Source organism: Chiloscyllium punctatum, chromosome 47 (genome assembly GCF_047496795.1).
Source record: "Chiloscyllium punctatum isolate Juve2018m chromosome 47, sChiPun1.3, whole genome shotgun sequence".
Lineage (NCBI taxonomy): Eukaryota > Metazoa > Chordata > Chondrichthyes > Orectolobiformes > Hemiscylliidae > Chiloscyllium > Chiloscyllium punctatum.
Window position 1 is genome coordinate 4,759,188 of NC_092785.1, and position 11,447 is coordinate 4,770,634.

At 51.4% G+C, this 11,447-nt stretch overlaps 1 protein-coding gene across 1 annotated transcript in view; it reads right to left on the bottom strand.

Annotated features, from left to right (window-relative positions):
* LOC140468514 (beta-crystallin B1-like) overlaps positions 1-11,447 on the bottom strand; it is a 39,688-nt gene that overhangs the window by 23,021 nt on the left and 5,220 nt on the right. Inside the window, exon 4 of the mRNA XM_072564598.1 lies at positions 6,204-6,336. Coding sequence (XP_072420699.1) covers positions 6,204-6,336 — 133 coding nt within the window. The remainder of the gene's footprint in view (positions 1-6,203; positions 6,337-11,447) is intronic.

The window sequence follows — 11,447 nt, forward strand, 5'->3', positions numbered from 1 at the left end:
GACAGAGATAGGGAGGTGTAGGGGATAGAGGAGGTGACAGAGATAGGGAGGGTGTAGTGGCTGGAGGAGGTGACAGAGATAGAGAGTGTGTAGGGGCTGGAGGAGGTGACAGAGATAGGGAGGGTGTAGGGTATAGAGGAGGTGACAGAGATAGAGAGGGTGTAGGGGCTGGACGAGGTGACAGCGATAGGGAGGGTGTAGGGGATAGAGGAGGTGACAGAGATAGGGAGGGTGTAGGGGCTAGAGGAAGTGACAGAGATAGGGAGGGTGTAGGGGCTGGAGGAGGTGACAGAGATAGGGAGGGTGTAGGGGATAGAGGAGGTGACAGAGATAGGGAGGGTGTAGGGGATAGAGGAGGTGACAGAGATAGGGAGGGTGTAGGGGATAGAGGAGGTGACAGAGATAGGGAGGGTGTAGGGGATAGAGGAGGTGACAGAGATAGGGAGGGTGTAGGGGATAGAGGAGGTGACAGAGATAGGGAGGGTGTAGGGGATAGAGGAGGTGACAGAGATAGGGAGGGTGTAGGGGCTGGAGGAGGTGACAGAGATAGGGAGGGTGTAGGGGCTAGAGGAGGTGACAGAGATAGGGACGGTGTAGGGGATAGAGGAGGTGACAGAGATAGGGAGGGTGTAGGGGATAGAGGAGGTGACAGAGATAGAGAGGGTGTAGGGGCTTGAGGAGGTGACAGAGATAGAGAGGGTGTAGGGGATAGAGGAGGTGACAGAGATAGGGAGGGTGTAGGGGCTAGAGGAGGTGATAGAGATAGGGAGGGTGTAGGTGCTGGAGGAGGTGATAGAGATAGAGAGTGTGTAGGGGCTAGAGGAGGTGACAGAGATAGGGAGGGTGTAGGGGCTAGAGGAGGTGACAGAGATAGGGAGGGTGTAGGGGCTGGAGGAGGTGACAGAGATAGGGAGGGTGTAGGGGATAGAGGAGGTGACAGAGATAGGGAGGGTGTAGGGGATAGAGGAGGTGACAGAGATAGGGAGGGTGTAGGTGCTGGAGGAGGTGACAGAGATAGGGAGGGTGTAGGGGCTGGAGGAGGTGACAGAGATAGAGAGGGTGTAGGTGCTGGAGGAGGTGACAGAGACAGGGAGGGTGTAGGGGCTGGAGGAGGTGACAGAGATAGGGAGGGTGTAGGGGCTGGAGGAGGTGACAGAGATAGGGAGGGTGTAGGGGCTGGAGGAGGTGACAGAGATAGGGAGGGTGTAGGGGCTGGAGGAGGTGACAGAGATAGGGAGGGTGTAGGGGCTGGAGGAGGTGACAGAGATAGGGAGGTGTAGGGGATAGAGGAGGTGACAGAGATAGGGAGGGTGTAGGGGCTGGAGGAGGTGACAGAGATAGGGAGGTGTAGGGGATAGAGGAGGTGACAGAGATAGGGAGGGTGTAGTGGCTGGAGGAGGTGACAGAGATAGGGAGGGTGTAGGGTATAGAGGAGGTGACAGAGATAGAGAGGGTGTAGGGGCTGGACGAGGTGACAGCGATAGGGAGGGTGTAGGGGATAGAGGAGGTGACAGAGATAGGGAGGGTGTAGGGGCTAGAGGAAGTGACAGAGATAGGGAGGGTGTAGGGGCTGGAGGAGGTGACAGAGATAGGGAGGGTGTAGGGGATAGAGGAGGTGACAGAGATAGGGAGGGTGTAGGGGATAGAGGAGGTGACAGAGATAGGGAGGGTGTAGGGGATAGAGGAGGTGACAGAGATAGGGAGGGTGTAGGGGATAGAGGAGGTGACAGAGATAGGGAGGGTGTAGGGGATAGAGGAGGTGACAGAGATAGGGAGGGTGTAGGGGATAGAGGAGGTGACAGAGATAGGGAGGGTGTAGGGGCTGGAGGAGGTGACAGAGATAGGGAGGGTGTAGGGGCTAGAGGAGGTGACAGAGATAGGGACGGTGTAGGGGATAGAGGAGGTGACAGAGATAGGGAGGGTGTAGGGGATAGAGGAGGTGACAGAGATAGGGAGGGTGTAGGGGCTGGAGGAGGTGACAGAGATAGAGAGGGTGTAGGTGCTGGAGGAGGTGACAGAGATAGAGAGGGTGTAGGGGCTGGAGGAGGTGACAGAGATAGGGAGGGTGTAGGGGATAGAGGAGGTGACAGAGATAGGGAGGGTGTAGGGGATAGAGGAGGTGACAGAGATAGGGAGGGTGTAGGGGCTGGAGGAGGTGACAGAGATAGGGAGGGTGTAGGGGCTAGAGGAGGTGACAGAGATAGGGAGGGTGTAGGTGCAGGAGGAGGTGACAGAGATAGGGAGGGTGTAGGGGATAGAGGAGGTGACAGAGATAGAGAGGGTGTAGGGGCTAGAGGAGGTGACAGAGATAGAGAGGGTGTAGGGGATAGAGGAGGTGACAGAGATAGGGAGGGTGTAGGGGCTAGAGGAGGTGATAGAGATAGGGAGGGTGTAGGTGCTGGAGGAGGTGATAGAGATAGAGAGTGTGTAGGGGCTAGAGGAGGTGACAGAGATAGGGAGGGTGTAGGGGATAGAGGAGGTGACAGAGATAGAGAGGGTGTAGGGGCTGGAGGAGGTGACAGTGATAGAGAGGGTGTAGGGGCTGGAGGAGGTGACAGAGATAGAGAGGGTGTAGGGGCTGGAGGAGGTGACAGAGATAGGGAGGGTGTAGGGGCTGGAGGAGGTGACAGAGATAGAGAGGGTGTAGGGGCTTGAGGAGGTGACAGAGATAGAGAGGGTGTAGGGGATAGAGGAGGTGACAGAGATAGGGAGGGTGTAGGGGCTAGAGGAGGTGATAGAGATAGGGAGGGTGTAGGTGCTGGAGGAGGTGATAGAGATAGAGAGTGTGTAGGGGCTAGAGGAGGTGACAGAGATAGGGAGGGTGTAGGGGATAGAGGAGGTGACAGAGATAGAGAGGGTGTAGGGGCTGGAGGAGGTGACAGTGATAGGGAGGGTGTAGGGGCTGGAGGAGGTGACAGAGATAGGGAGGGGGTGTAGGTGCTGGAGGAGGTGACAGAGATCGGGAGGGTGTAGGGGCTAGAGGAGGTGACAGAGATAGGGAGGGTGTAGGGGCTAGAGGAGGTGACAGAGATAGGGAGGGTGTAGGGGCTGGAGGAGGTGACAGAGATAGGGAGGGTGTAGGGGATAGAGGAGGTGACAGAGATAGGGAGGGTGTAGGTGCTGGAGGAGGTGACAGAGATAGGGAGGGTGTAGGGGCTGGAGGAGGTGACAGAGATAGAGAGGGTGTAGGTGCTGGAGGAGGTGACAGAGATAGGGAGGGTGTAGGGGCTGGAGGAGGTGACAGAGATAGAGAGGGTGTAGGGGCTGGAGGAGGTGACAGAGATAGGGAGGTGTAGAGGCTGGAGGAGGTGACAGAGATAGGGAGGGTGTAGGGGATAGAGGAGGTGACAGAGATAGGGAGGGTGTAGGTGCTGGAGGAGGTGACAGAGATAGAGAGGGTGTAGGGGCTGGAGGAGGTGACAGAGATAGGGAGGGTGTAGGGGCTGGAGGAGGTGACAGAGATAGGGAGGTGTAGGGGATAGAGGAGGTGACAGAGATAGGGAGGGTGTAGGGGCTGGAGGAGGTGACAGAGATAGGGAGGTGTAGGGGATAGAGGAGGTGACAGAGATAGGGAGGGTGTAGTGGCTGGAGGAGGTGACAGAGATAGGGAGGGTGTAGGGGCTAGAGGAGGTGACAGAGATAGAGAGTGTGTAGGGGCTGGAGGAGGTGACAGAGATAGGGAGGGTGTAGTGGCTGGAGGAGGTGACAGAGATAGAGAGTGTGTAGGGGCTGGAGGAGGTGACAGAGATAGGGAGGGTGTAGGGTAGAGAGGAGGTGACAGAGATAGAGAGGGTGTAGGGGCTGGACGAGGTGACAGAGATAGGGAGGGTGTAGGGGATAGAGGAGGTGACAGAGATAGGGAGGGTGTAGTGGCTGGAGGAGGTGACAGAGATAGAGAGTGTGTAGGGGCTGGAGGAGGTGACAGAGATAGGGAGGGTGTAGGGTATAGAGGAGGTGACAGAGATAGAGAGGGTGTAGGGGCTGGACGAGGTGACAGCGATAGGGAGGGTGTAGGGGATAGAGGAGGTGACAGAGATAGGGAGGGTGTAGGGGCTAGAGGAAGTGACAGAGATAGGGAGGGTGTAGGGGCTGGAGGAGGTGACAGAGATAGGGAGGGTGTAGGGGATAGAGGAGGTGACAGAGATAGGGAGGGTGTAGGGGATAGAGGAGGTGACAGAGATAGGGAGGGTGTAGGGGCTGGAGGAGGTGACAGAGATAGGGAGGGTGTAGGGGCTGGAGGAGGTGACAGAGATAGAGAGGGTGTAGGGGCTAGAGGAGGTGACAGAGATAGGGAGGGTGTAGGGGCTAGAGGAGGTGACAGAGATAGGGAGGGTGTAGGGGCTGGAGGAGGTGACAGAGATAGGAAGGGTGTAGGGGCTGGAGGAGGTGACAGAGATAGGAAGGGTGTAGGGGATAGAGGAGGTGACAGAGATAGAGAGTGTGTAGAGGCTGGAGGAGGTGACAGAGATAGGGAGGGTGTAGGGGCTGGAGGAGGTGACTGAGATAGGGAGGGTGTAGAGGCTGGAGGAGGTGACTGAGATAGGGAGGGTGTAGGGGATAGAGGAGGTGACTGAGATAGGGAGGGTGTAGTTGCTGGAGGAGGTGACAGAGATAGGGAGGGTGTAGAGGCTGGAGGAGGTGACAGAGATAGGAAGGGTGTTTAAGGACTGGGAGAGTTAGCAAAGCTCTCAAGATGTTTTGAGTTTGAGGAGGTTATTCACATTAACAGAGAATTGACTAATGGAATGAAGAGATAAATTTCAGATAAGGGGAGAATTTACACAACGTCCTCCGATCGCTGGGATCAGTGGTGGGCATCACAATCACTGACAATATATACTGATGACATGAATGTAATCCTTTCACATTTACAGATGACACAAAAAATAGGTGGGAATGCACGTGGTGAGGATGTCACAAAGAGTGTACACTAGGTTTAGACAGGTTAACTGGGTAATAACCTGGCAGGTTGGTACTGCGAGGTTCTACACTTTGACAGGAAGAATCCAGGTGCAGAATATTATTAAAGTGGGGAAAGACTCCAGAAAGTTACGATACAGAAGCACTTGGGAGTTATTATTTGTCATCCACAAAAAAAAGCAATCTTCTAAATGCAATGGGTAATGTGGAAAGGAAAGGCAATTTTTGCCTTTATTCCAAAGGGAATGAACATAGAACATAGAACATTCCAGCGCAGTACAGGCCCTTCGGCCCCTCGATGTTGCACCGCCCTGTCATACCAATCTGAAGCCCATCCCACCTACACTATTCCATGTATGTCCATATGCTTGTCCAATGACGACTTAAATGTACTTAAAGTTGGCAAATCTACTACCGTCGCAGGCAAAGCATTCCATGCCCTTACTACTCTCTGAGTAAGGAAACTCCCTCTGACATCTGTCTTATACCTATCTCTCCTCCCTTTAAAGTTGTGTCCCCTCGTGCTCACCGTCCCCATACTTGGAAAAAGGCTCTCCCTGCCCACCCTATCTAACCCTCTGAGAGTAAAAATGCAAAACCTTTGTTGTATAAGACACTAGTCAGACCTCAGCTGGAATTCTGTCAACAGTTTAGGGATCCTGTTTCTCAGCCAAGGCAGGCTGACATCAGAGGCAGTTTGGAAATGATCCACTCAGCTGATCCCAGGTTGGAGGGACTGCCAGATGAAGAGTGGTTGAGTAGGTTGTCCCTGTACTTCCTGGAGTTTAGAAAATGAGCAGTGACCTTATTGAAACGTGTATGTTTCTCTGGGGAGGTGACAAGGGAGATGTGGAGAGATTGTTTTCCATTGTGAATCAGTCTGACCCAAAGGGTATAATCCCCTTGAAAACAGAGACGAGGAGGAATTTCTTCCCTCAGAGGGGAGTGTATCTACAATTCTTGACCACAGACGGCTGTCAAGACTGGGTCATTGAATGGCTGAGGCTGAGACAGACACGATCAAACTGCAAATTGTTCACAGAATGTGCCTAATCAGTAAGTCTGTCGTCCTGATGGATCCCAACATTACAGCATGAGGAGCTGAAACCAATGGATTCCACCACAGTGTAAAGTCCTTACCCTCAGAGAACCCAGGAAATAACAATCACACAAACTACTCGGAAAGGACCAGGGAGGGAGGAATATCGAGCCAGGATGGAATGAGAAAAGGAAAGCAGAGTGGGTCTGAGGAGAAGTACAGATGCCAACTGAAAGGGACGTACCATACAGACAGGCCTGAACGACATGATGTAATCATTCCGATAGCTGCTCGACCAGGAGTCCCATCGGGGAAATTCACCCTTCTCCAAGATAAACATCTCACCAGAGAAATTGCATTTGTCATATATGACCCACCTGTGAGAGGGAAACAAATTCACAATAAGCATGCTGTATCTAGGTCATAAACAGAAATAGATGGGCCAGATATAGCTGTTATTACAGAGACATGGCTGCAAGGTGACCAAGGGTGGGAACTGAACTGAATCCAGGGATTTCCATAATTTGGGAAGGGCAGACAGAAAGGAAAAGGAGGTGGACTATCAATGTTGGTGAGATCGTGAGGAAGGATATTGGCTCAAAGTGGAATCTGTCTGAGCAGGGATTTGAAACACCAAGGGAGAGAAAACGTTCCTTGGAGTGGTCGACCAACTCGGAGGAGTGGTGGAGATGGAAGGGAAAGGATAAACAAGAAATCAGAGAGGCATGGAATAAAGTACAACAGTCAGTCATTTTAATCTATAAACAGCTTGGACAAATCAAACTAACACTGGGATTGTGAAGAGTATGTCTCACAGTGTACAGGTGATGGTTACTGTAAACCAGTGTGTTGAGGAAGCAGTTAGACAACAGGCTTTTCCAGACTGTGGACTGGATAATGAGAAAGGAGGAATTAGCAAACTTGTTCCGTGAGGACCCTTTGGGAAGAGTGACCAAAAACTGACAGAATTCTTCATTAAGGTGGAAAGTGAAATCCAGAACTAGAGTCCGGAATCTAACAAAATGAAAGTACGAGTGCATCAGGTGCACATTGGTGAGCATGGACTGAGAAAGCTTATTCAATGGGGAAGACGGTGGCTAGGCGATGGTTCATAATTTAAGAACATCTACTTGATTATTACAATTATTCACTCCTGTCTGGTGTAAAAATGGAAGAGGAGTGATGGTTCAACAGTCACTTACAGAAAAAAAATAGTATTAGATCCAAAGAGGAGGGATATAAAGTTCCAGAAAAAAGCATCAAGCCTGAGGACTGGAAGCTTTTTAGAATTCAGCAAAAGAGACAAAATGTTTAATCAGAGATGGGGGAAATAGAACATGACAGTAAAATTTCAGGGATTATAGAAACCTCCAAAAGCTTTCACAAATTATGAACAGAAAAAGATTAGTGAAGATAAATGCAGTTTCCTTTTTAGTGATTGCAATAAGGTCAACCAGTGGGACTTTGTCGATGATGAGTTCTGAGCAAGGATCACTCAACCTGAAATGCTAACTCTGGTTTCTATCCCCAATGCTGCCAAATCCACTGAGCATTTCCAATAATATCTGCTGTTGTTTCAGATTTACAGCATCTACAGCTGTTTTGGATTGTGTACCAAATATGAATTCCCTGATTGGGGCTGTTTATCTGGTCCAATCAGGGAGCACTAGCTGACAGATAAAAATGGGAATGCAGAAATCCTGAGACTCTGATAGCTGGCTCTGAGGGAGCTGGATGAGTGTTAAGGATTCTCCACAGGTAAGTAAAGGGTGACTCGGTGATGGACACCAGCCTCTGTGGAGTTATTTCAGTGGTAAGGAGAGAAAAGCACATTTCTGAGTAAACTCGCTCACAACAGTTATCTTTAATTTGGGGATCAACATTTCTGGCATCACGCTGTTGTTGAGCAACTTGACCTGTTTGACCTTGCCGTTGAAGACTATGGAAAGTATGTGGAAAGAATGTTATTATTTTCTGAGCCGAGTGACATTGGAGCAGATGAAAAACAGCAGGTAACACCCCAGACAATCTGTGGAACTGCAGCATTTTGATTCTTGTTTATGGAAGTCTCTCTTTCCCTGAGACACCAGACACCAAACCTTTCAAGAGTTGACAGATTTAGTTATGGAATATTTCTACCCCAACAACCCCCTAATTCTGAGTTGCTATTGTTTTTAATTATCAACTCAGGGATGTTTGATGAGGCCAAGATGACTGGCAGAAGTATGTGACTTTGGTTTAACACTTAACTAATGCTGAGAGATTGTTTGGTTTGTGGGATTAATGATGCAAACATACAAAAGCACCTACATAGCATCCTTACAATATGAAGTAGGCCATTCGGCCCTTTCGAATCCACCTCCACCCCCTGAGGAGCAGCTCACCCAGACTCACTCCCTTACCTATCCCTTATCCCTGCATTTCCCATGGCTAATCCACTTCGCTTGGACATCCCTGGACACTATGGGACACTATGGCTAATCCACCCTAACCTACTAGCCTAATGGTCATAGCCCAACTGGACAAGATTAGATTACAACCCTTGGAAGATCAAGTGAGGGTGATCAAAGCTACCCAGCTCCCATGATTGTGCCAAAGCTTAGATCTTCCTGCAGGCTGGTGAATTATTATGGAGAGTTCACACAAAATCTGGTCTCCACTCTGGCACCTATGCATCAACTCAAAAAAAAAGGGTCAGCCTTGGAAATGGCTGCAATAGCCTCAGGGAAGTGAAGGAGCAGCAAGCATTATCTAAGGTCCAGACATCCATTTATAATAATAATGGACCACAAATCCCAGCTGGGTTTGTTTAAAGGGGTAGGATGGGGTGGTACTGTGCATTACACACTGCCCGTATCCAAGGCAGAGTCAGAGGAACCTCACCTCGTGCTAAAATGCCCCAAGAGGATTTACAAAGATATCCTCAGACTCAGAGGGGAAAGAATGTGGTGATTATAACAAGGTCAGTCATTGAACCCTATAGAATGTGAGTTCCCTGATTGGGGCTGTTAATTTGGTCCAATCCAGGAATCCTGGCTGACTGATATAAACAGGAGCGTCTGGGCTTCTGTTCACTCTGAGAGCTGGCTCTGAAGGAGCTGGATCAGTGTCAAGGACTCTTCACGTGTAAATAAAGGGGGATATGGTGATGGGATACTGGCCTTGGTGCAGTTATTTCAGCCTTAGAGTCAAAGATCAGGGTAATAATACTGAGAAACAAGGCTTTGATTCTGTTTTCACAAGGGAGAGTGCAAATCACCATCCAGAAATGTGAGGGAGCTAAGTGGGATGGCAGAATTGAAGGAAGTCAGTCTTGGTGAGAAAATTATGCTCGGGAAATGAACGGGGTAAAGGCTGATGAATACCTAGGGCCTGATCATCTACAACCCAGAGTCCACAGGGAAATGGCCCAGAGAATAGTGGATACAGCTGTTTCACCTTCCAACATTCAATTGACCTGCAGCAGTTACTGAGGACAGTATTGAAGGACAGCAAATGTTTAACAAGGAAGAGAAAATTAAACACATAATTTTAGCTTAACATCAGTAGCAGGGAAATCCCATTATAAAACTTATAATAACAATATTTTGAAAAGGGTCTACAGTAATGGCCAAAGCCAGTATCAATTTGTGAATGACAGGAGTTCGTTTGAGGATGTAACGAGTGGAATAGTTCAGTGAAACCGTGCAGAGAATGTGGATTTACAAATCCTCCCTGGAGATGTCCCTCATTAGTGGGAGATGTTAAAGCACATGGGATTGCAGGAAATGAATCGATTGAGAATTCGTTGAGAGACAGAAATCAGAGACAGGAATAAATTAGTCGTTTTCCCAGAGCCAGGTAGTGTCTAGTGGGATCCTGCTGGGATCAGTCTCAGGGTCCCCGGCAGTGTCTGCTGGGATCCTGCGGGGATCAGTCTCAGGGTCCCCGGCAGTGTCTGCTGGGATCCTGCGGGGATCAGTCTCAGGGTCCCAGACAGTGTCTAGTGGGATCCTGCGGGGATCAGTCTCAGGGTCCCCGGCAGTGTCTGCTGGGATCCTGCAGGGATCAGTCTCAGGGTCCCAGGCAGTGTCTAGTGGGATCCTGCTGGGATCAGTCTCAGGGTCCCAGGCAGTGTCTAGTGGGATCCTGCAGGGATCAGTCTCAGGGTCCCAGGCAGTGTCTAGTGGGATCCTGCTGGGATCAGTCTCAGGGTCCCAGGCAGTGTCTAGTGGGATCCTGCAGGGATCAGTCTCAGGGTCCCAGGCAGTGTCTAGTGGGATCCTGCTGGGATCAGTCTCAGGGTCCCCGGCAGTGTCTGCTGGGATCCTGCAGGGATCAGTCTCAGGGTCCCAGGCAGTGTCTAGTGGGATCCTGCTGGGATCAGTCTCAGGGTCCCAGGCAGTGTCTAGTGGGATCCTGCGGGGATCAGTCTCAGGGTCCCAGGCAGTGTCTAGTGGGATCCTGCAGGGATCAGTCTCAGGGTCCCAGGCAGTGTCTAGTGGGATCCTGCGGGGATCAGTCTCAGGGTCCCAGGCAGTGTCTGCTGGGATCCTGCGGGGATCAGTCTCAGGGTCCCAGGCAGTGTCTAGTGGGATCCTGCGGGGATCAGTCTCAGGGTCCCAGGCAGTGTCTGCTGGGATCCTGCGGGGATCAGTCTCAGGGTCCCCGGCAGTGTCTAGTGGGATCCTGCGGGGATCAATCTCAGGGTCCCAGGCAGTGTCTAGTGGGATCCTGCGGGGATCAGTCTCAGGGTCCCAGGCAGTGTCTGCTGGGATCCTGCGGGGATCAGTCTCAGGGTCCCAGGCAGTGTCTAGTGGGATCCTGCGGGGATCAGTCTCAGGGTCCCAGGTAGTGTCTAGTGGGATCCTGCGGGGATCAGTCTCAGGGTCCCAGGCAGTGTCTAGTGGGATCCTGCGGGGATCAGTCTCAGGGTCCCAGGCAGTGTCTGCTGGGATCCTGCGGGGATCAGTCTCAGAGTCCCAGGCAGTGTCTGCTAGGATCCTGCGGGGATCAGTCTCAGGGTCCTGGTTATCAGGTACAGTCATAAGAAGCCAGGATATGTGCCGGTATCTTACGTTCACATTTGGGACAAGGGTCTTGCTGTCTGAGCCAATAGGTATTGACCATGCCTCGTTGCCCCCCCCCCTTGAGAGGGTGGGGGTGAGCTGCTTTCCTGAACCATGTGCTGGAGGGTAGACCCACAGTGTCCCTGAGGGCGGGAATCCCAGGATTCTGACCCAGGAAGGAACAGAGAGAGATTTCCAAGTTGGGATGGTGAAGGGCTCAGAGGGGAACTTGCAGCGAGGGTGGTGTTCCCATGTATCTGCTGCCTTTACCCTTCTAGATGGAAGGGACCGTGAGTTGGGAAGGGATTGTCGGAGGAACTTTGGTGAGTTTTGGCATCTTGTAGACTGTACCCCCTGCTGTCACTGAGCGTCGGTGGGGGGAGGGAGTGGGGGCATGTTTGTGGGTGTGGGGTCAATCTGGGGGGGGAGGGGGGGGGGGT